The sequence below is a fragment of the Cavia porcellus genome, unplaced genomic scaffold, assembly GCF_034190915.1.
Source record: "Cavia porcellus strain 051 isolate PalLab524CR breed Dunkin Hartley unplaced genomic scaffold, mCavPor4.1 scaffold_5, whole genome shotgun sequence".
Taxonomy (NCBI): Eukaryota; Metazoa; Chordata; class Mammalia; order Rodentia; family Caviidae; genus Cavia; species Cavia porcellus.
Genome location: NW_026947488.1, coordinates 1,665,158 through 1,689,530, shown reverse-complemented (window position 1 = coordinate 1,689,530; position 24,373 = coordinate 1,665,158). Strand labels below are relative to the sequence as shown.

Below are 24,373 nucleotides of genomic sequence, written 5' to 3'. Positions count from 1 at the left end.
AGCCCTTGGCACTACCAGCAGCAGGTTGTTTAGGCTTGTAGGAAGCAAAGGTAGACCTATGACAGGTGGCCAGAACTAAATGGTGCAAGTCAAACAAACAGTGACCAGTTTCCATGGAACACTTTTATTGATTTTGAGTGAGAAATTAGTACATTCCATTCAACACTATATTCTGACTTTGATTACAATTTCTGGGTAAAACTACTGACACAAACACATGAAAAATGAAGATGTGCTTACCTGGCAATACGTATGTAAAGGCACAGTACTTTCCAGCTAATTAAGAAGCAGTTAAAAGCAAACACAAAAAGAAGACACTGGACTCTTCTTGCAGGAAGGACAGTCCTTTCCCTTGGGCGTGCTTAAGGAGGGTGACATGCAGGAGATTGCATGCCTGCTGGTACTGTGGGCTGCTCAACAGCTGTGCCCATCCAGAGCAAGCCCCACTGCTCTCTCAGGTTGGGCCTCAGGCCCCTGCTGAACGTCAGGTGGGCATCTTGGCTTCAGGAACAGTGCGGTCAGCGCCACACATGACTGCTGAGACAGATCGCCTTTCCCTGACTAATCTTGTTTCTGTGATTGAGGCCCTAGCCCTGCAGACTCTGAGACCTGTCAGTGGCTCTGCAGTCCAGTTCAACTGATGTCTAAGTGGAGGACCCAGAGCTGGATGTTAGGGCCCCATATTTCCCTGCTGTCTCTGGAAACAATGATGACATAACTAAGGTCACTGTCTGACAGAACAAGACTACGCCATGTTTTTGTGGAGAGATCACTGAAATGCACAGGGACAAATACTTCTGGAGGTGCTCAGCAGTCAACCGTGTGAAGACGTGTAGCAGGAGAGATGCCCTGCGTGGGAGCAGGCTTAAACAGCCACGGTTGCTAGAACATGGGATCAAGTGTGAGCCACAGGCAGGCTGACTTAGCCGTCCTGAGGGGGCACTGCTGGTTTCTCCAATATGGGAGCCAAGGAGGATCTTGTGCTGCCAGGTCCTGCCTCGGCCTTGGGGCACATAGACCAGAGCGGCCGACCTCTCTATTCCTGTCGTGACCTGAGCACACCCCGAACTGGCCTGACTCATGCCCATCCCTGCCCCAGGCTTCGGGCCCCAGGCTCCAAGTATTCCCAACCTGTGCTTCCTGCACCGTGCAGAGAAAAGGGCAGGGGGCGGGGGGCTGACGGCCACCTCAGTGCTGAGGGAAAAGCTGGAATGGGGGGGACTGTGCACAGCCCAGTCCCACTGCTTCTAGGGGAGCCCTGGGGGCAAGTGACACCATGAGCAGCTCCAAGACCTTGGTTTGCTATTTGGCAGCTGCTGAGACAGGACAAAGGTCTGTGGAGGTCACATGGGCACTGCCTTCTGACAGGGTCTGAGCTACCCCCACGTAATCTGCTGAGACTAGACTCTTGTGAGGACAGAAGCATGGGGTTGGGAGAAACATTCCAGCTCCGATATGCACACTCATGTACATATGCACGTGTACATGCGCGCGCGCGCGCGCACACACACACACACACACACACACACACACACACACCTAACTACCCACCTAGAGAACAGCAAGCTATCAGTACCTAAGTTATCCCAGCCTGGAGCTTATCTACTGCTGGTGTGTTAATCCTACACACGTTTTCATGTGCACAGTGGTATGAAAAGAATTTTAAAAAGTGGTACAGTGAGGTCCTTAAGTTAAAAAAAATCATTCAAAATTTGTGGCAGTATTTCACTACCTTTCTAAAAACCATCCCATTTTAATAAAACATAATTGTTATTTATTGTAGGTAGAAACCTGTCTCTTTAGTGTCCCTTTGGGCAGGCTCATGGGTTTAGGAGGTGCCATGGTGCTGAGCTGACACCCACCTGACCATCACTAAGTGGGAACCTGGGAGCTGGGCACCACACACACGCAGCGGACGAGCCATACCCCAACCTGAGCCTGCGAGTTCAGTGGGGTGCTGCTCCTGTGGTGCCCTCCCTCTGCCTCTCACCGCCCTCTGTGGATAGGAACCAAAAAGCGCTGCACAGCGCGCTCTGCAGGGACCCCACAACGACCCGTCCAGGCCTCCTCTGGCGCCCCCTGGGGGAGACTGTACACAGGCGCTTAAAGGAAGGTGAAATGCTGCTTTAATCATTCAGCACAGGCAGGCTCAGGGTCTAACCAGTAGTCTTCTTAAAAAAAAAGGGGTGGTGGTGTGTCTTTTCCACCGCAAAGAAAGGTGCTTATGGAAACAGCGCTCCGCCATGGGGAGCCACATGCGCAGACTAAGTCCTGCCCATGAGCTACTCACTCCCAACTAACCGGCAGCTCCTCGGAGGCTGTGGGTCTGCTTCTGGATCTTCACCTTCAGGACACCCCGACTTCTCCTGTGCCTGGTTATGAGAGTGCTGGGCAGCGCTCCCCTACAGCTGCCAGCGCGTACTTCCAGAGCACCATTAGTTAGCGTGCCTTTGCCTCCGGAAGCACTTTCAAAGTGTGCTTCTGTTGTATTAGACAATTTGTCATGTCACTTAGTACTTAACCGTACAGTTACTGACACCAACCAACACCTCTGGGTCACACAATTCCAAACAGCAGGCTGAGGTGAGCTAAGGGGCAGGCAGGAACAACAGCTCCCCAGGACCAGGCCTGTGACTGGGGGATGGGTTCTCACGCCTGTAAGATGACTGCTTGCTTAGGGGTAGCATGAGTGGCCCGTGGGGTTCTGAGAGCCCTACATGGCTTCAGTCAGAGCTTCTGCTGGGCTTGGTGACAGGAACCAAGGCACCAATGTGTACCCGAATGCTCCCAGAATTGAGCAGATGTCACTATAGTAGAGCACTTGGAAGCGTACTCAGCATGTGACAGACACATCAGCTCTGCAGTAAGACAGATCCTCTAAGGACAAGGACCAAGGAGATACACACCCAGGCGCCAAGCTCCCAGTCCCCACAGGAGTCACACCGATCTCTTCCATGGGGCTAGAAAGAACACCACACCAATGAGGGACCAGAGCTATCTTGGAAGCACCTCAAATGAGGGAATTCTGCCTTTTTTTAAGGTTGATTCATAAATGACTCTTAAAACACATTATTTTCTAAGAAAAAAGCAAACACAAAATAGTTTGCGAAGATGAAAAGAACTTATGAAAACTTTAGCTGTGTGTGTGTATGCGTATGTGTTTTGGTATCAAGAACCGAACTCAGTACCTTGTGCTTGCCAGGCAGACACCTGTGCCACTGAACTACACCCCCGCCCTTTAGCTGTGGTTTTCAAAGTAATTCTTTCAAGCAGTGCTTTCCGACATCACTGTGTTTCCTGTCCCCAGGAATCAATTCCTGCGAGAAGGCTGCAGCGGAGCAGCCATACACTGAGCTCCACCACTCCCAGCAGGGCAGGAGCTGTGCGCTGCCCACCTGGACTGCAGGGCGGCCAGACGCAGGTGAGCAGCACGCTTCCTCTCCCCCAGCTGCTTCTCACCTGCCAGAGATGAGAAAGGACCACAGATCTGAGGCTGGATGGGAGGCGTCAGCTTTCCTAGTCTTCCTAAAACTTCTCAACAAAATTTGCACTGTCTGCTGCACTCTCTTGACGGCTGCAGCTCCACATCCCAGAGGATGGGATCCTGCTACAGTTTCCTGTATGCTCCTAATTCTGCCTCCAGGGATGTCCGGGTTCGCTGAGGGAGGTCCACCTTGTGACATACATCTCAGTAGGACTGTATGGCAGTGGGGATAAATGGGACCAGAGTGCCTAATGACCTCCCAGAAGGTGGGCACTTACCTGGTCCCTCAAAGGGCAAGAGTTTAGGTGGCACAGGGTCCTTAGCACTCAGTGGAATCAAGTAGAGGTCCTTGACATGCCTGTTGTTATTAGCTACAACCCCAAAGCGGCCACGGCTGCTAAAATAGGAGTAGAGAGAAATGTAGGCGACCTCTTCCTCCTCTGTTGCTGGGTGAAAGCGAATCAGACAGAGCTCCTGCAACACAGAGCACAGAGTAGAATCTTCACCTGGGCTGCCCATTCCAAGCACTCATTAAGGCTCTGCCTAAAATTTCAAATGCAAATCCCAAAAAAGGAGGGTCTAGCAATTCTGACTGTGATTTTTCTCAGTCCCCTGGTCTACCATGGGGAAACAAAGGCTCAAGCTTGACTGCCAGAATGAAAACTCACTTTCAGCACAAGGAACAATTTATATTTCTTTCCCTTAGCCTCAATCTCACAGGCTCTCAAAGCAGCAAGGGGATCTGGGTGCAGGAACAGCCAGCAGGTGCTACCCAGCAAGCCTAACTCCATACACAGGGATTGTGCAGATGGCCTCCGACCAGCAAAGGCGTCTGAGCGTCTCGTCAGAGGGCAGATTTGAGTGAGAGGGTCTTGATAGAAACAATGGACAGTTCCTGCTCCTGGGAGGGGTAGAGGTGGGGAGTGGGATGGACTGCGACACCCAGCTGCGGTTCTTTCTCAGGGTTCTCAAGAAAAATAAAGCTGGCTGCAGAGGTCAAAGGAGCAGCTGGCCAGACCACCTACACACCCCCTTCTCCACCTGCCACCACAAGGCACAGTGCACACCTTGCCTACGAACCCCACCTGCCACGCATGATTACATGAATGGGAGCTCCTGTCCCTGTGCAGTATCACTCCCCTCAGGTGGAGTATCTATAGATGTAACAGTCTCAGTGTGTGCCAAGTCTCAGGGTGACAATTTGGTGTTGGCCCATCAAAAAAGATCATAAAAGCAAGACTGGAACACTTTCTGCCACTGGGGCACAGACTGTTCTATAGCTTCGGATACCTTGGACACAGAAGACTTGAGTTTGCCGACATAATCCCACACTGTCTTCGGAGCAATCCTCCCGCCGATGTGAATCGTATCCGGCAGGTCCTAAACAGGAAGGACTCAGAGTAAATGGCCAAAGAAGCAGAAGTATTTACAGAGGGAGTAACAGGGAAACTTTAAAGTACAAAACCAGCCAAATCTTAAGAATATCACAACTAATTCAGGGAAAATGAATATCACTGTATAAAATGTTACCTGGCTAATTACCATGGAGGATTAGGAGGTTCCTGACCTAACGGGGGACGGTAACCACCCGTGCCGGATGGGATCCTATTTACAAACTACTGCTTCAAGGTTTGATGCTCCACTTGAAGGACACACAGCAATGACGCCAGCATTAGCCAAGTGGACTGACCAACTGCTGCTGGCTAAGATCACAACAAACTAGTCACTTTTGAAAAACGCAAGTCCTATGACGGTGATAAGCACGGCAGCCAACCTAAGGCACATCACACATACCCGGGGATGCTCTGCGCATGCTCATCAGGTAAAGCCTATGCTGAATTCTCCTCCCAGTTTCTGCCCTCTCCACACTGCTTTCCTTTCTGCCTCGCCTCAGCTTCCTCTCCTGCACTGAGAGGTGCTGACATCAGGACCCGCCCTGCCCAGCACCGCACAGAAACTCCTGGGATACACACACAGGCACACGGACACACCCCTGGTTCTAACCTCAATGACATAATCAAAACACCCAGAGACAGGATACCCCTGGTTCTAACCTCACTGAGATAATCAAAACACCCAGAGACAGGATACGCCTTAGTGACAAATTTGGCTACACTCTGCATGTTAATAAATCCTTTCCAAATGGTGCTGAGGCGAGACAAGAAGAGGGTCGTGTCTCCTTCTGGGGGAGAGCGTGACTCTGAGACACTGTAAGACAAAACAAGACAGAAGAACAAAATTAATCTCTTTTTGTACAATGAGAACTGCAAGAGTACAAACTTTTATGTTTAGAAGCAAGAGAGAGCTTCCTTAAGTTTGGCAGCTTACTTTTGTCAATAAATTATTGTAATGAACTAGATATTTTAGACAAAGAAATAAGCTCAAAAGCTAACAAATCTAGATGACTATAAATTTAAAGATTTTCAGATCTGTGCCTCACTGGGGATGGAGGTGAACACCTGTAATCCCAACACTTGAGGGTGAGATAGGAGGATCACTATGAGTGCAAAACCACCCTGAATTACATAGCGAGACCCTATCTTAAAGAAATGCTGCCTCTCCAAAATGGTCCAGTATATTCCCAAGAAGTTAAAGTTCAGAGTTCGAGGCTTCAGTCATTTGTGTTTTCCTTAGAACTTAACTAATAACTGTTCCCAGAAACCCTTGCAATTACACAAAAATCCTCTGCAATTGTTTTTTGGTGGGATGTCTGCAAGTAGCTAATTCACGCGCGCTGCTCAGTTCTCCTTGCTGCTGATTGGCTGCAGCCCTGTAGGTCATCTCCAGCTCCCTGCACCGTAACAGGTTGCTGTATCATGTGTCGCTACCTGAGTGTTCTCAGTTTTTTTTTCTTAAAATTCCTAAGATGCTGCGAAAATGTCTTGCATCATCTAAGGCTTTATTAATACAGTATTTTACTAAATCACCGAACCATGGGAAATATAGCATATTTAAAGTTTAAAAATGTCATTTTTCTGACCATAGCTGAAATCTGTGATTTTTCAATATTTGCAGGTGCTCTAACAATGCAATGCCTGTGAATTTTGGGATTCACTGTTCTTAGACAATCATTTTCTCTTTTTTTGAGATGGTCTCGGTATACAGTTCAGGCTGGCCGTGGGCTCACTTTGTAACCCAGGCTGGTCTCACAGGAGCGCACCACCACACCAGGTAAATTAGGCAATCTTTTTAGGTTACATAGGTATCAGGTTGGACTTTGGGAATAAATTTTAGGTTTGAGTATCTAAATCCTATCTTTCCCTCCAATCTAAAAGAAACAGGATTCCAGCAAGTTCAGGCCCCATCTCAAGTACCCACCTGACCCCCGGCGATGGTACAACTGACAAGTATCTTGGGTCTGGGGATGAGGATGGCTTGGCGAGTATGGACTTGGGCAGCGTCACGGAGGGCAGAGCAGGCTTTTGCAGGTCTGGTTTGGCTTCACCCGTATGGGTGCTGTCCAGATGGCTGGCAGCAGAGACCGTGACAGTGCAGGCACTGCCCATAGCAGTCCTGGGGTCACGGCCAGACACAGTGACTGTGGTAATCACCCCAACCCCACAGGAAGCTGTGCAGGGAGAAGAGCCCTCTGTTAGGGAAGACTCGGGATGGTTGTCCTCTGGCAGCCCGAGGAAGTACTTCCTCTCTAGGTTTGGGTCAGAGCCACTTTCCAGGTCTGCTTCTGAGGCGTTTTCTGGTAGAATCTCTGCAGAACTTTCCTCAGACAAGTGAGAAACTGGATTAGGCGGAGAGCTCTCAGGCTTGGGTTTTAAGTCCTCTTTCTTAGCGGAAATTGCTAATTTTTGTTTTTTAGGAGCTGGTTCATCTTCTGATGGAACCTGACCTGAGGAATGTGAAGACAGAGTCATTGAGAAACCTAGTGCCTTAGGGCTTGTTGGTGAGTAGAGAATGACTTGTTTTTGGTATAGGGGATTGAACACATGACCTTGTGCTTGCTGTGCAGGCACTTATGCTGCTGAGCTAAATCCCTGGCCCAGAGGGTGACTTTTTACAGGCATTAAACCCACAGAATGAAGGGAAGGCAAACTCTAGAAAACCACTGTCTTTCTCTGTCCTAACTTGGGCTGAAGAGGATCACTTTTAGGAGGACATGTGATTCAAGAACCATCAACTTTTGTCTGACTTCCAAAGTTATACCCCAGATTATGCTCACCTGTACAAATTTTACAGTTTAGATCAAAAAGATGGGCCCGGTGTTGACTTGTCGTGTCCTTCAACATGCTGCTGAATACGTCCAGAAGAGGCGCTGTGCTCTTCTCAGGGGCAGTACGCACTGATTCCTGCTGCTCCTACAGGTGAAAGAAACAAAAACCAACCAGGTCACTTCTTTTCCAAATCATGTCCAAACACTGGCAGATAGATGTGGAGTCTCACAATAGTAGGAACCACTGGAAAACAGGGAGCACTGATTGCAGGTACCAGGACCCATCACCGCTACATGTCCACATACACCTGTCTTCAGTTCAGTGCAGTGTTCTGCCTGGTAACTGAAGACCCTGGAAGCATTTGGAAGGAGTTGATTTTCTTCTCCCAACAACCACTGAAATCCCCAGTGCTCACATCCGAATCTGACACAGGTGGGGAATCTTCCATATCTGGAATACTTTCTGGCTTCATGGCAGTTTTCTTGCTTTCGTTCTGTAGTTTACTTCTGGACTCGATTACCTGCAAAGAGAAAAACAAAAAGTTTTAAGCCCTGAGTCCTAAGCACAAACCATATCACCCTGCAAGTAGCAGATTATTAATGTAAAGCACAGCTGAGCTTTCAGACTCAAGCTACCACTTGCTGTACTCACAGATTTTGTTGGCCTCTCTTTCCACATAGAAAGCTCTTTAGATACAAGTTCTTCCGGCTTCATTCTCACAAGTTTTGCCAAGGAAATTTCTTCGCGCAGAACTCGATGGAAGAGTCCCTATAAATAAGTACCTTCCAGTCAGTCACTGAAAAGCTGGGTAAGCACCTAGACTTGCAGTGAGATGTGGAAGCTAAGCACCACAGGTCCTGTCAGAGGTTAAGGGCCACAGGCACAGACCCTAAGCCCTGCAGAGGGCAGTGTCCAGCCACACCCAGAGGGACTTCCACTCCCCAGCAGCCTCTCAAGAGGAAGCACCAGCCTGGCCCAGTGGAGAACTGACTTCACAGCCATGCTGCATGGACTGCACTAAAAACCCAACAGCCTCAGGAAACTGACCCCAGACCCACAGTAGAAGACAAGTCAAAAAGGGTATTATGGCTGGGCATGGTGGCACATGCTTGTGATCCTAGCACTTAGGTGGCTAAGGTAAGAGGATTGCTGAGTCCGAGGCCATGCTGGGATACACAGTAAGTTCAAGGACAGCCTGAACTACGTAATGAAACCCTGGCTCAAAAAGACAAAAAAAGAAAGAAAATAAAAAGGGTGTCATGAAGAATGTAGGAAACCTATTCCTTTGACCACAGCTTGCTGAACATGAGAAGTACAGTCAGAATACTTGATCCTGATCCTAAAACACAGGCAAACAGCACTTACGAGTCTTGTGGACAAAAAAAAAAAAGTATACAAAGGTCCAAAAAGTACACCCACTATTGCAATCCAGATGTCATTTAGTACGAATTCTGGTCCGTGTAACAAGATTATGATACTAGAGAATGTAATGTGATAGCGGTGGTGCTAATAAGCATTACAGTTAATTCCAAGACCAATGGTTTGACAATCAGAAAGTGAGGCCATAATCCCAGGCTGAGGCTGGCCCTGCAGGGGCAGTGCACAGCACAGTCTAAAGCACCTGCTGCCTCAACTCAACATCGTGATTTGACGGTGATGTTTAAGAGTCTCATCTAGTAAACCGGGTGGGTGGCAGGAGCACCAGTGGGAACACTTGCCTGACAGGACTCTGGGAGAGACAGAAGGCACCCTGACGGGAAGTGCATCACTCCCCCAGAACGAGTCCACACCACAGGACGGTTCACACACCTGATTTTTAGGGTCCTTCAGGTTGAACATGATGCTGCGGTATTTACTCTTGTAGCGATTATCTGTAACTTGAAACAAATTAAACATCTCCTTCTCAATGTGGAGGGCAATTTTTCCCACTTCGTTTTCTGTCATGATTAAGTCATCACTGTCATTGACTCTGAACAGAATGAAAAAAAAAAAAAAAAAGGGACCGAATGAACCACTCGGTATGTGTATATATTTCATTTTTTTCAACAGTGAGCCAGTCTTGACACAGTGTAAATGCAAAACCCCCACTTCCACAGGCTAAGACATGAAGTTGAATAGCCCACCTTTTCCATAAAATCTCTTTCAAGGAGCGTCTTATATTTTGCCGGATTTGGGAATTTGGTTGTGACTGGGCAGCACCTGTGGCCCCGAGGCGTCCTGTGGCTGGAACTGCTGTGGGGGTGGAGGTTGTCACTGGCTTCCGCATGGATCCAACCAAAGCAGCAGAGCCCAGTGCCTTTTTGGAAGCAGCTGCCACAGCAATAGGATTTGGTCCTGCCTGCCTGGCCGCTGGGGTGCCTGTCGGGGTAGGCAAGAGCCATGGCCTCTTGGGTATGGGGCCCCTGACGCCTGAGGGTGACTTTTTAACAGCTGCTTTGGCTACTGCCATGTTAGCAAACGGAGGAGGCTTCTTTGGAACAAGAGTTCTGGGCGCAGGCTGTCTCCCCACCGAGGAGCTTGGAAGAGCTGCTTTCTTTGGGCCTGTGGTTGGCACCACCACTCTGTCCTCCACTCTCTTATCATCCTTCATGGCTGCAGAACAAAACACAGGGTCAGAGTGTGATAGGGCCAACCTGAGAGAGATGACTTTGAAGCACAATCAATGTTATGTTCAAATGTACTTTCTGAGGATCATTAAGATGCATTTTGATTAAAGGATTTTAAATCTTAAAATTCAGAACAGAGGAGAACTACTGGTAGGCTGGAGTATTTATGATAGTTACACTGTAATTTATCTCAGGACTGCTTGACTGTATTACCCCATTCAACATTTTATCTCAGATCATTAATTATCAAGGGCTCCATTTTATCACTAAGCTATGAAACTGAAGGACAAATCCCACACAATTAAAATGAAGATTTTTAGACTATCACTTTCATGAGGAACTCGAGGACAAATACGGTGAAGCTCCAAGTTTCAAAGGTTTTGTCAGAAAGGGGACATGGACAAGTTTCCCCCCATGCACAAGCAACCCCAAGGACCCAGGAGGCTGGCACTCTCCTGCCAGCAGCTTGGAAGCCACAAGGCACTTCAATGCTTTGTGGACAAGCCAATCAGAGACCAATTTTTGTATCAAGAAGCAGATCGTTCTACGGGTATCCACACACACCACTCTGGACTTGACATTTCCTCAATGTAATAAGGTGACAACTTGAGGCTTTTAATTCAGTAAGAGTTGCCACCAAACCTCAAAGGAAAAATGTAAAAACTCCCCTACCTGCACAAAAATCTCTCCATGTCAGGACAAAATTAGTGTAACTGGCAGTCGGGTGCCCAAGTCACAGCGGGAGGGAGCGATTGAGGGCCCAGTGCTGCCTCAGTCTCAACAGCACCCACACAGAAAACGCCTCCTCTAGGGGTTTTTTAATTTCCCTCACACCCTGCCGCTCCGAACCCATAAAGCCTATCTGGAGTCAACCCGTACTGCAATCATGCTTGCAGGGTGATTGGGGACTAAAAATCAATGACTGCTCCCCACACATCAGGAATGCTGAAAACTCCAGAGCTGAGATCGTACTTGCAAAGAAGGCCTGGTGCCACAAACTGCTTCACAGCAGTTTTGAGACCAGGAGATACAATGCAGTCTTATCGCAGATATGGCTATGTCCAAAAGACTAAGGCCACTAGCTTCTATCCAGTAGTCTACAATGCTCCCACGTGGCCATCCAAGTGTCAGTAAAGGCTAGAACAGTCAGTTTTTTTATATATAAATAAATTAAATCTCTGAGTTTTACAAAACATACAACAGGACTATGTGGATCCGCAGTCTAGAAGCGTTTCAGGGATCAAGGCCGCTTTAGGTTTCACAGCCGCGAAGCCTCATAGGAATGGCAGAGTAAAGACTTCTTATCTTCATTTCACGTAACAGCTCCTTGCCAAAGATCTGTCCCAGACCTGTGTCCAGCAGCAATCCCAAGCCCCAGTCCTGAGGTGGTCATGGTGACTTGTACACTGTGCCAGCCCCCACCCGTCCAAGCCACATCCCTGGAGCTTCCTTCCGGAGAACAGAACAGAGGAAAAGCCCGGTGGGGCCTGGATTTGTAGTGTGCTACAAAGCAATGGGCATGTCTGATAAAGAAGCAGTAAGTATATAACGGAACATAGAGAAACTACTTTTACTGTACAGGACACCTGGGTTTTTACATTATGACGTATGAAGTGAGCATTTGACTTACAACCTCCTGCCATTACAGTGTCAGCAGGACGTGAGGCTTCCTAAGTGACAAGAGCACATGGCAATTCTTCCCATAGAGCTGCTGTACTTAGAACTTGGATGTTCATTCCCAACTGTCTCTTCTGTGCGGGGCAGGCCTGACCTTTCTGACCACAGTGAGGAGGAGGTGCTATGTGACACTATCTGAAAGAGGCTGAAGTGAGCAGTGGCACAGTAAACCTATGCTAGCTGTCACAATATTATACTTCCCCAGCAGCCAGGAAGCCAGCCACCAGGAGTCACAAAAAGCTTGAATCTTTCATCGTTAAAGGGGAGAAGGAAAACTGTTCCACTACTAGTTCTTACACATGGAAACTTTGCTGACAGGATTTTGATACCATACTGTTAAACACGAGCCTGAGGCATTTTAAGAATCTTCACAAAACCCTTACACACCTGTGTGGTTATGACCTCAAACAAATCTTTAGCAACGTATAACTTTGTTTCTGGTTACAAACACAAGTTCAAAAAAATGAACTCTGCCTCTTGGAACCCTAAGCTATAGAATGAGATGCTGAAGGTGAGATCCTGCCCTATAATCTGCCTGCATGTATCCTAATTGGAGAAAAAGCCAAGTTGATAGCATTCCTAGCACATCCTTAATACATGTGACTAAGGTCACTGATTACACTGTAATGGACACATATCTGGACAGCATCCACTATACCAAGGGCATGGTCCCTAACCAGGCTGCAGTTTTACAGACCAGTGCATTCTGCCATCTTAAAGCCAACATCTGGAGCCCTCACTTTGTACCTCCAGTAGTACACAAATAGGTGTATTTACTGAAGAATAAAAATTGGCAAAATAATCCTTACTGATGGATGTCGACAAATCTGCCTCAAGTTCACCTGCTAGTAGTGTGCAAGATGTACCAAGCCCTCTTGTATTTCAGAGGTATTTAAAACACAGTTCCACACAGCTCTAGGTCCTCACACATCTCTGTCCCTGAGTGGAAACCATACTGCTGGCACCAGGCTGGGTCAGCTGCTGCTACAACTGCAATGACAATCTTCTGGGTAAAGCTGGAAAGGAATTTCCAATATTTTCATCAGAACTGTGTTCGTTGCTGGTAACAGAATCCAGGATCTTGTGTGTTCTAGGCAAAGTTGTCTGCCAGTGAACCTCAACACTCAGACCCCAATTTCGTTTACAGTATTATGTAAACTTAAGGCAGGAGTTGACTAACCCCTCAACCCTTTCATAAAAATAGCAGTAAACTATCCAGAGCATGAAGCCAGAATCTGAGTCACCTGACTTGCTGCTCTCTGGTCAGCACTGGGCCTGTGCAAGTGGCACTGTCCAGCAGCACCCAGCATGCACCAAGGGGCAATGCCCAGTTCCCTCCCATGTTCCACCCTCCTGCAGCGGAACCATTATGCCAGCACAGCCTCCTTTAGCTCATGTCCTCTGCTATGCTTGTAGGGAAGAAATGTACTGCTTCAGGGGGCAGCCAGGTTTGGCCATTTGTTTGGAAATCCCATTGTCTGCGGTTCAGCCCATCACAGCACGTCGCTGTGCGTAGACCAGCATTGTGCTGTAACTAGGTGTCTCACACGGGAGGGTTGACGGGGCTCTATACCACCGCTAGCCACTGGGTGGCACTAGCAGGCCGCACAGGGACAAGGGTGGAGAAAATCTGGTCTCCCCTGAAGAATCACGTGTTTTTTTTTTTTTTCTTTCAGAACCCATGCAATTGCCCAGATGGAAGCTGCAGGATGAGGGGGCAGAGCCCCTGAAAAGATGCACAACAGTCTACATAGCCCAACTGCCCCAAACACCCACGACTGGTCAGTCAGTCCCCAGGGGGTCTTCACAGGCAAAACTGGTTAAAACCGTTAGGCTGTGACTGGGGCTTTCTGTCCCATCAGGTGCTGACACCCTCCTAGCTGCCTAGTTCTCCTGCCAGTGACTACTGGCCACCTATCCCCTCAGACAACACACAGCACTCTGCTCTTGAGGCCACGCACAGCACACAATTTTATTCTCAGTTCTTTGTTCAGTGTTAGGATCTTTCCTATTGTGAAAAATGAAGGTGTCAGGTACGAGAAAACGTTTTGCTTCTGTTCCTACCATAACTTTCGAGGGAATTATTCTTGCAAGTGTAAATTACTAATCTGCTTTTATTCTGCAGTAGCACGAACACATGGACTAGGTTACAGGGCAGAAGCTCCTGGGTAGACGGCCATTCTGACCAGTTTTTTGTAGACATCCATAGTATGAAAAAGCTTTCCCAGGCAATTTTGTTTCCCAGTACTTTTGTTTCTAGTTTATTTATTTATTTATTTTTTTCTTTTTGTCTTTTTTGTTTTTATCGGTACCGGGGATCAAACTCACGACTGCCTGCTTGCAAGGCAGGCGCTTATGCCACTGAGCTAAATCCCCAGCCCCTTGTTTCTAGTTTAATGACGATTCCTAACCCTACATAAGAACCCTGGATTAAAAAAGTCTCTAATTACTTTCCTTTGTTCAAGTTTTACATGCATTATCGTGCATAGTAAAACAGCAGGCTTCAGGTTGTGCTGGCAACACACACACATGGTCTAGTTACACTTCAAAGCGAGCCACTCAGTGGCCTGCGATAAGGATGAGGCCTCCTTCTCTTTCACTGTCTGCCCAGCCACAGGCCCAGTGCATTCTGCTGCCAAACCCAAGACTCACGGGGAGGTGGTCAGCTGTTTCTCAATCTTCCAATCACCAGGATGTACTACTTTAGTAATGTTAAACTTTAAGAAACATCATTTCATTATGCTCAATTGTTTATTACCACAGAGAGGAGCAGCATGTTAAAACAGTCCGTTTACCCTCCCCCAAAACCTCAAAGGGTCAGACTCAAAGGCAATAAACCACAGATGATACCTGATGTACACCCTATGTGAGGAGTATGCTGCCCGTTACCTTGTTTTCCTTGCCAAGCTCTTCCAGGGTTGTGGCAAAATAGTTGCCCCAACTGTCAGGGCAACTATTTCAGGGCAATATTCTACCAATCTTCTCAGTATACTTTGCTAATTTTCAGAAATTAAGGACTTAACTAGATGCATGTTGATGGTTAACAGTGACAAAATCCTAAGTATTTCACAAATTTGTACAAATATACCTGAAGCTAGTGAGGAACTATAGCAGGCATCTTCAGAGGGGATCTCTTGCACTGGATGACACCTGCAGTGCTATCCAGCTTTCCATGAGTATGAATCTTCAGGAAGTAACAGAGCAGATCCACAGCTCCGAAAGGTTGCAGGTCACTGACTGATGAATTCACAGACCAACCCCACTGGAAACTTGCCCTCCTTCACCCATTTCCTGATGAAACTGAAGAACACAGAGGCTAAAGGGCTTGGAGGTCAGGGCTGCTGCAGGAGACTGGAGGATAGTGCAGGATGGTGCTGAGGGGACCCACAAGGCAGGTTTAAGTCTACAAAGTGACCTAATTTTCTAAATGGGTTTTCTTTTTTTTTTTTTTTGTCTTTTTCCTTTTTATCGGTACCAGGAATCGAACTAACGACTGCGTGCTTGCAAGGCAGGCGCTTATGCCACTGAGCTAAATCCCCAGCCCCAGGTTATTTTCTTTAAAACTATGAAAAGGTAACACATTTTACCAAAATGATGTCATGCTGACAACCAAGATGGTTCCAGCTATACTGATATGAATAGTTAGCAAGTAATTCATTTAATCTGTACAAAATCCTGTTTCATTCTAATGGTAGATCGGCTTTGATATTCTTACCCTCAATTTATTGCCAGTGACATCTCTTGAAAAAATGTCTATGATATTTAACAACCAAAGTATCATTTGTAGATTTCTAAGAAATCTTAGTTTCTAGTACCCCTAGGTACTTAGCATATGGAACTGGTTCCTGTATTTCAATGAAACGTGTGCTGGAGCCCACACCCCGCGTAACCCCGTAGAAACCTATGTTCTCTGTACCATACTACCAGGACCATCTGTGTGGTTATCAGCAATAAAATTCCTCTACCTGGGTACGGCTGGGAGCTAGACCTAAACATGGTTCTGATTTTCCTTTTTATTCTCACATAGCTGAAATGTTTTCCCATTAAAATCTATGCAGATCCCTGTGTTTTATGTGAACTAATAATCCATTTAGGGAACCCCAAACACTAAATTATGCCCATAAGTATCTAAATTCCACTTATATATGGCATGGAACAATTACAAACATTTCCTTACAAGAAACAAAACGCTGCTGGTTTGCATAAACTCCAAAAATACATTAAGTCCTAGAAAACAATGCCAATGAACAAATCACAGGCATGCCTATGTGTGAACTGCATCACCTGGAGATTGGGAAGGCACAGCAGAGCTTCTTGTGCAGCAGATCTGCACACTGCCTGAGTCCACCCTGATGGTGGCACCAGGGATGTGCAGGCAGGAGACAGCTGAGGCACCTCCAGCAGCAGCTGTGGCAGCTCGGCTCTGCCATGTGGTTCTTCTTGGACACATGGAGCTGAAGGTGAATCAGCTCCCAAGAAAGTGGACTGGAAGCGCCCCCGAGTCCCCTTTTCCGAGCCTCACCGCCCCATCCTGCCCTAGTTGTAGTGAGCTAGGGAGACAGGGCCAAGGACAGTGTGTACTTCCCACCCCACCCTGTCCATCCGAGTCTGGGGATCATGCGCTTGTGCCCCAAAGGTGAGGAAATGCCTGGGACAAGAGAGGCAGAGACACGGTAATGCTATTTGGACTGCTTTACCAATCCCTCTACTGACCTCCCAATGTTAGAGAAAACGACATTTCCAGGAAAAGAGAACTTCTCGGGAGCAACCAGCTCCAAATATGTCCCTTTCGCATGCTGTAGTCTGGAGCTCCATTGATTTTAAATTTGAGACATGTGTGTGCTGGGAAGATTGTCCACTTGTTCACTGAGCCCAGCCACTTGCCCCTGGAGTCTATGAGCGCCACTGGAAGAGCCAGTGTGCAGAAGAGGTAGGAAAAGTCAAAGCCGAAGCCCAATCTCCCGCCTCTGCACAGCAACTGGCTGCCCATCCATGCCCCCAGCTCTTCAGTCCCTCTGCCCTGTGTGTACAGGACACAGCAACAGCCTGTGGAGCCCACTTCCCCATCTTCATCACCAGTGTGCCCTCTTCAGCACACGGTGTCTCCGCAACACCGCCTTGGAGCTTCAGGGATGGTTTTCCGTTCTGAATGGACAGGGGTGAGTTGGACTGAAATCTGTCACCCAGGTGTCTGGGTTGTGGTTAAACCCTTGGTGTTTCTTTCTTGCATTCTTATGTGCCTATCCTCAACTTACAGCAGTTAACCCCCTATTACCTACCAAGCGGCTGCTCGCTACCCTTCACACGCAGGTGCCACTCCTTTCTCAGTGTACCTGTCGGCTCTATAAATGTTACCATCTTAGAACTGCTCTATCTAACTTGATGCTCGAACTTGACACTTCAACTGCTAGCATTGTGTTTGATCCTGAACCTCTCTAAGGTGTATAAAGTCCACCACAATGTTGCAGTTGGGTCATTCAACTCAGTTGTGATTCCATTTCCTTTCTTGGGACTTTTGAGATCTCAAGTACTTAAGCACATGATATCTGGCACCTACCTGCATCAGCACCTTCCTCCCATGTGACATGCTAAAGGCCCAAAGAAAGGAAAATAACAGTACAGCTGTACTCTTGGAATCCAGGGATATTTAATCTATTGGTGCCTTCAAAAACAAAATGAACTAGGGGGGGGGCATTAATAAAAACACATAAAAATCAAAGATGATTCCTATGGATCCTAATGTAAGGGTCTATGATTATGATTTATCTTCGGCGTATGAGGCTGAGAAACAGATCCGGGTTGTATGGTCTAAGCTGGAGTTTCACACATGGACCCAAATGTCTTCGTTTCATTCACTCAAAACCAGAGGCAGGTCAGCAGTTTAAACACTCCAGAACACAGCCAGGAAGCCACCACCCTTGTGACACTAGCCTATGAATTTCTCAGTGTCACCAATAGAGCTTCACTCACTGTAGAGTTTGCACAGTGACAACAAATGGCCTTTGAAAAGGTTTCAATGTCTACTTATGTGGGTGAGTAGCATGTGAACTAGACAGGAAGAAAAATCTTTCCCTGTCACGTCAAAAATTCAGTGAACTCCCAAAAAGCTGTGCCAAAGAACCTGATGTAAGACTAATGTGCAGATGCCCACACATACTAAAGTAGTGCTGACTTTATGTGCAAAAAAGGAATAATGTTGAAAAACTCAAGTTCTATGCATGGTTGTGATTAAACTAGTTGGTGTTTCAACAGTGCTGAATCTGGAGATGGGGCTAAGTATAAAGATGCAATCTGATTTTGCTGAAAACAATACAAAGTACTTACCAGAGCCTCATCTTGACTGAAGCTAGATATTAAAGGACTGTACCACCATGGAGAGCCATTTATCAGCAGGCTCATGCAGCTCTTTGGAAAACACCAAGAAAAATGGCCATAGGCCAAGGGTGAACAACCAGGCTCTGAAGGCATGATGAGCATGGGGCATTTGCTTCCAGCTGGTGGTGACCTGGGTGTCCCCACCCTGTCTAGCTCCAGGTAGCTATCCAGAGAGGGTGAGAAGGGACCAGAGGGTCAAACCCTCGGGGATACCTACATTTACAGAACCGTGGTGGGGAGAGTGCAGCAGTATTGTCTGGCTTCACTGCATTGTAGTTGTGGTCGCTGGCCCAGGAAGGTGTGCTGCTCTCACAGGCCGCCTCCTTCCCCAATGTGTCACTCCTAGGAGGAGTCACCATCACTTTCTTCGCCGTGTTTTCTTTTCTCTCTGGAGCTGGTCTCTTGTGTACAGAGGAGATTTTAATCCCTGCCTGGATAATTAGTGAAAACCTAATCATTAAGCAGGTCAGAAATGACACCTTCGCTTCCTTTCACAGAGCAGTGAGTGTCACAACACTCTCCTTTTCAGGTCACCCTAAGACACTTCCTGACTGATCCAGGGACTGTACTCTGCAGCTGTTAGTGGATGAAGCCCCAAAGAGCAAGCAGCATTTTAACCATTTTAACTATTCGGGCATAAAATGGTTCTGAAATGATGTTTTGTGTACCTTGTTGGCCTATAAGTGCCAAGATACAACAAAATGTGAGGCAGAGAATCAAATCAGCACATGGTGGAAAGGGCCTATGTGCAAATGTGAGCAGGTGCTGAGCACCAGATGGGGAGGGCAGGTACTTGCAAAGGAAAGGAGACAAATGATACATCTGGTCCTCAGTGAGGTCTAAAATCTGGATATGGAGGCAGGGTCTCAACAATCTCAGCCATGCTGCCCCCTTGCTGTGTGCACCAGTCACTGCTTAGACAGCTCGAGGATTCAAAATGACCGGCCTTATAAATCGAGTCACATAAAGCCTAACAAGCACCTGAAAATGAACTAGAGATTTATGGGACAGCATGTCCCAAACAAGGTGAGTCACTGGTGGGCATCTCCAGATGAGCCTCACAGATAACTGCCCAATTAATGCAAAGCCTTCTGATTTCTGGACATGCCTGGTTTTCCCAAATCACAAAGAACAGAAAAAAAGAGGCAGTTTTGAGAACTATCTTATACCAAGCACAACCCTGCCAAGAGCCTGTCCTACCCCAACTGCCCTGTGATTGAACTCTGTACACAAAACAAAGCCACAACTGGCCAGACCTGGGTGTGTATCCTGATGTCTTACTTCCTCCAGGCCAGCTGGCTGCCTATGTTGCTTTGCTGCATTCAAGTTAAGTAAGTCCTAGGCTAATGGCAGAAGACCATGGCATTACTACCTGCTGGGTCCTAAACTCTTCCAGTGACTACCGAGAGGCACATAGGAAAGTACTGTAAGGTACTTTTTCCTTTTAAAGCTTTAATAGCAACCTTGATCAGCTTACCTGCACACTACATTTTGGAAGACTGAGTTTTTCTGGCTTTGTCTTGATCTTCTCCTTAGGCTTTGGTTTTTGTTCTTTACCTGAATTTAGATTTCTCATAGTAGCTGCTGCATGTTTGAGAATGCAGTCGTTACTGCAATACACGGATTCAGGCTGCGCCACACTGGAGCACCCAGGACCGATGCACCTTGAGGCGCCAGGAGGTTCTATGACCTGCAGAGGCAAATAAATGACTTCAAATAATGGATGTACCAATGCCAGCATGAAAGCACTTTTTCATGGTACTACTGGCAATAACAAAGCAAGGTTTTTATTTTTCCAGGTATGAAAAATGAACTCTGAGCCTTTGTACTGAGCTATATCCTGGTCCTTTTCTGTACTTACTGAGATAAGGTCCCCCAAAGATGCTTAATTTCCCAGACTGGGGACATAGTTGTGATCCTCCTACCTCAGTCCAGTAAGAGTGCTACAGTTGCAAATATGTGTCACCACGTACAGTGCCCAAGGCTGAGGTTTTTAGCTAAGAGATTGCCGACAGTAACAGAGTATTCTTACCACTCTTTACTGAGCAGACACTAAGCCTGTTTCACATGCTCTGCACATTTACACTTCTTTCCCTTCAGTATAAACACCGCTGAGGAGACAACACCTGGTTCCACCAGGGAACAAATATGAAGGTTCCAGTGAGATTATTTTGAGTCAAGACGGTCAGACTTAAAATCAGATAGAATTTCTTTAAAAGGACTGGGCCTTTCCCACCAGAAGGGAATTCTTCAAGAGGGACCTTTTTACTGGCATGGTATAATATAAGCTGCCCTGAGAGTGGGGTCACCCATTGTTAGGATAGGAGAGAAGGTTGCCAAATGGAACACAGGATGCTCATCTAAGTTTCAGGTAATCAACGAATAACTTATTAGCTCTATGCCACCAAAATTGCAAGGGACAAACATTAAGTAAGGTGATAGCTTCTAGGAGGGAAGCGTTTCCAGCAGACCCAATGACAAGTCCACATAAGCTTAGCTGCATCCTGACCAAAATCTTGGAAGACCCCGAGCAAATTCAGCTGGGCCAGGCTCTGACCCAGGGATACCTGGAGCCTCAACACATGCGGCCTTACGTTGTGCATGTGCTGATCGTTACACAGCAATAGCAAACAAGGACAACAGTATGCACTACTCCAGTATGTTTGAAGATCAAGATTAAATGCACTGGGCCCATCCCTTAAATATACTCAAGCAAAACAGTTAAACATAGCATAATCATTTTCCTCTACTGAAGTGAAGTTTTACCTAGAGTAACATACATGCTTTATGTCAAACACTGGCAATAAAGATATGAAACTGATGACTTCCCAGGTAAATGTGGCATTATCAGTGAAGCCCCCATTTTTATGTCTTCCCTCTTAAACATGCCAACACATGGCTTAACATGGCCAAGTCCTCAGATCCTCAGTTGTATGGTGATACAACTCACACAGCTGAGAGTATCAATATAAAGATATTGATATATAGCCACATATAGCCATCTCCACAACTTGCTGGAGGACAGGATGGGGGCCGGCCCGGGATCCAGGGCCCCGGGGAGGCCGAGTCAGCCCCTCACACAGCTGGAGATGCATGAGACAGCTGATGGTGGCAAATGTGACAGTGCCATGGCTTCAGAGAAGCATCCAAATAGGCAGGAAGGAAAATGAAGAAAGAGCTGGCCGGAAGAGAAATAACGTATCGAATACAGGGACCAACAATGTTCTGCCCACATGTATTTCACCAAGAACACCTACAGAAAGGTAAGTTCTTTAAAAATAGGCTAAGAATTGTTAGGAGGTCAAAAAGGTCTTTTTAAAAATGCACTGTTAGAATGCATGAAGAGAGAATTCAAGCACAGAACGCTCTTCTCTGACAGGCGCACCCCAGATCACACTGGTACATGCGCGGCGCGGGCCAGCGAAACCTAACTTATTCAAAGAAAGAGAAATCCACCCGCAGTCTTAGCACTTCCACCAGTGGCAAGTCCAACATCAGGAAGGTCTCCCACCTTCGTGCTCACCTGGGTAAACAAGTACTTACAGGCTGGAATATCTTGAGTTTCTTCTTGCCACTGGGGTTTGCAGCCTTCTCAATTCTACCCTTGATCCCCTGGTCTTCACTAGACTTCTGCTCTATTGTCCCTATGCTGGTGCAGTCTGTGCCATCCAGAGCTGCAGATCTGCACAGAGCTTCCTGCTCATCAGTGGCTCCTTGACTCGTATCTTCCTGCACTTGCAGGATAGTACAGTTTGGGCAGATGTAATCTTCACCATTCCTCTCCAGAAGCCGCCCTCGAGCCTCAGAAATGCCCACGCAGTCGCCATGGAACCACTCCTCACAGCGGTCACAACAGATCATAAACCTAAAATGAGAAAATGAAAGAGTAAGTAACGAGAAGGGACCGCAAGCTCAAACTGGGCTTCGTTTTATTATGCGTAAAGTAAGAAAGTACTGAGTTTAATTCTCATTTGATTGTATTAGTTTCACCGCTGTTTGTAATAGTGAATTAGAGACTTCTCCACCCAAAAGCATAACACTATCCCAACAAGCCCTCAGCCCAGCAGCCCTTGGCACCCAGCTTGCCCCAGCACAAGGCACACTGGGTCCCACAGAACTGGCCAAGGCATCGCCCTCCCATAAGGATCTAGGCGGGCAGAGGGTTCTCCCACCCATTCAGCAGTCAGCTGGTCCATGTGGCTCCTGTGACTTGAGATAGTGAGCCCTTCTTCATTCCCCACTGGACCTCAGTATGTAAAGGACACCAGGGAGAGGACAGTGAGAGGCAGCGTTTTCTATACCTGTTTCTTACCACATCTTGACCTGGAACCTTTAACAATCGAAACAACTGCTAACCCAGCCCAGCTCGGGAATCTGTTAATATCCAAACCAATGGAAAAAGTCTCCCCACACACTCTTATGCCTGGCTTCTCTCTGAAGTGAGCAGCTCCTTTCCTCCCATGACTCTGACCCACCTGTTATTGTGAGGCTGGCGACAGATGCAGTATAGGGCGCTGGGGTCATAAACTTCGCTGTCAGGCTTAGGTTTGCCCCCGTCCCCAGGGCCTTCCTCTCTGGGTCCCTGAGCCAGTGTCCCCTCTGAGTCACTCTCTCTGTCATCTTCTGCTGCCTGGTTCACAGGCCCCTCACCAGCCTCAGACTCCTGCTTACAGGGTGGCACATCGTGGCCGCTTCCAGCCACCTCACCCTCTGCGGTGTCACCTGGGTCCTCTTCTCGCCGCTTCTTCCTCAGGCGATTCAGGATGCCCTTCAGGGGCCTCTCCACTGGCTCTTGTTCTCGCTTTCTTCGAAGACGATTCTGAAGTTCCTTCAGTGTGAGCCCATCACTGTCACTGTCAGAGGTGTCACCTTGCTCGTCCCCTCCTTTGGCCTTTTTAGAAGAGGCTGGCCGTTCCTTCCCCAGCTTGGAAGCAGGTACAGGGACACTTTTTGTCTCAGAGCTGCTCTCGACACTACCTTCCGAGGCACTTTCCGCATCTGTGACAGGACAGGATGCTGCCTCGCCAGGATCCTCAAGGCAGATGGGCACATTCTTTCTTCCCCGTCGTCGAACTGTGGTCAGGAACTCTTCCACCCGCTCGGTGCGCTTTGGCTGCCTCCCGCTGCGGCGCAGGGAGAGGCTGTGTGGCTGCTGCTCGGCAGGGTCTGCCTCAGTGTCCCCAGCGCCCTCGCGCTTAGCGATGGTCGTTCTCCGGAACCCCCACGTCTTCCTGAACTCTTTACTTGTCGGTTTAATAGCCTTAGGTGCTTCCTCATTGCTCTGGTCCCCTGGGTCGTCCATCCCTAGTGTAAAAGGTAATCACAGCATGACCCACACACTGAGGCACCTGTCACACGCATGAGGGGCACCTGCTCAAGGAAAATACGAACAGCTCTGAAATGGGACCGGTTTCTACTCCCAAAACTGGATCGATATATAAATGATGGGTTTCCGACCTTGTTTCCTAGACTGTGGTTTCGACAGCTCCAGACGAGTCATGAAATTCAGCTACAGAGCAAATGCTCAGCAGGAAAAAGTCCAGCTAGCCAATCCAATGTACAATGCTCTCACTTAACTCTCAGGACCAAGGTCTACCAAGCACGTAGGAAGCAATGAATCGGGCCATGAAGGGTGCGTAATCCACTACCACAATGAGGCTGGAGGACATTTGAGTGGCATCTAGTGGCCCCTGGCATGTAGCCAGTCTGGTGGTGTCCATGACCACAGAGGACATAGTGCTGTGCCACTCCTGTGTGTAGCTACCAGAGGACTTAAACGCTCTAGCTCTGGGTCCCCTCACACAGGCCCTGGCTTAGGGGGACACTGTCTCCAGCCCAGCTGTTGGCAGAGAGTGGAACACTCTTCCCCATTAAATGGAGAGCCCAGTCCTGACTGCAAGCTGGAAGCCTGACATGTGCTGCCTTTAGTATTTACCTCTGCTTCATGTTCTTCTCAATCACTAAGGCCATGTGCCAAATTTTTATTTTTGTTTCTAGTGATAAAACTGAAGGTAGTACGTATCTGGAGAATTCTTTTCCAAGCTTTCCATGCTTTAGTTACACAC

The 24,373-nt window shown here is 47.6% G+C and overlaps 1 protein-coding gene across 5 annotated transcripts in view; it reads right to left on the bottom strand.

Annotated features, from left to right (window-relative positions):
• The window catches only part of Dido1 (death inducer-obliterator 1), a 54,848-nt gene that overhangs the window by 8,528 nt on the left and 21,947 nt on the right, over positions 1–24,373 (bottom strand). For 4 of the 5 annotated variants that reach the window (XM_003462811.5, XM_005000387.4, XM_013144638.3 and 1 more), the window contains exons 3-15: positions 22,784–23,612; positions 21,852–22,173; positions 19,786–19,998; positions 18,526–18,739; positions 9,774–10,242; positions 9,460–9,619; positions 8,302–8,418; positions 8,066–8,170; positions 7,659–7,794; positions 6,803–7,328; positions 5,539–5,692; positions 4,775–4,864; positions 3,763–3,958 (exon numbers count right to left, since the gene is read on the bottom strand). In XM_003462811.5, the coding sequence (XP_003462859.1) occupies positions 3,763–3,958; positions 4,775–4,864; positions 5,539–5,692; positions 6,803–7,328; positions 7,659–7,794; positions 8,066–8,170; positions 8,302–8,418; positions 9,460–9,619; positions 9,774–10,242; positions 18,526–18,739; positions 19,786–19,998; positions 21,852–22,173; positions 22,784–23,610 (3,529 nt within the window). In that variant the 5' untranslated portion in view covers positions 23,611–23,612. Of the gene's footprint in view, positions 1–108; positions 3,460–3,762; positions 3,959–4,774; positions 4,865–5,538; positions 5,693–6,802; positions 7,329–7,658; positions 7,795–8,065; positions 8,171–8,301; positions 8,419–9,459; positions 9,620–9,773; positions 10,243–18,525; positions 18,740–19,785; positions 19,999–21,851; positions 22,174–22,783; positions 23,613–24,373 lie in introns of those variants that run through there. The other variant, XM_013144639.3, reaches the window with a different exon arrangement.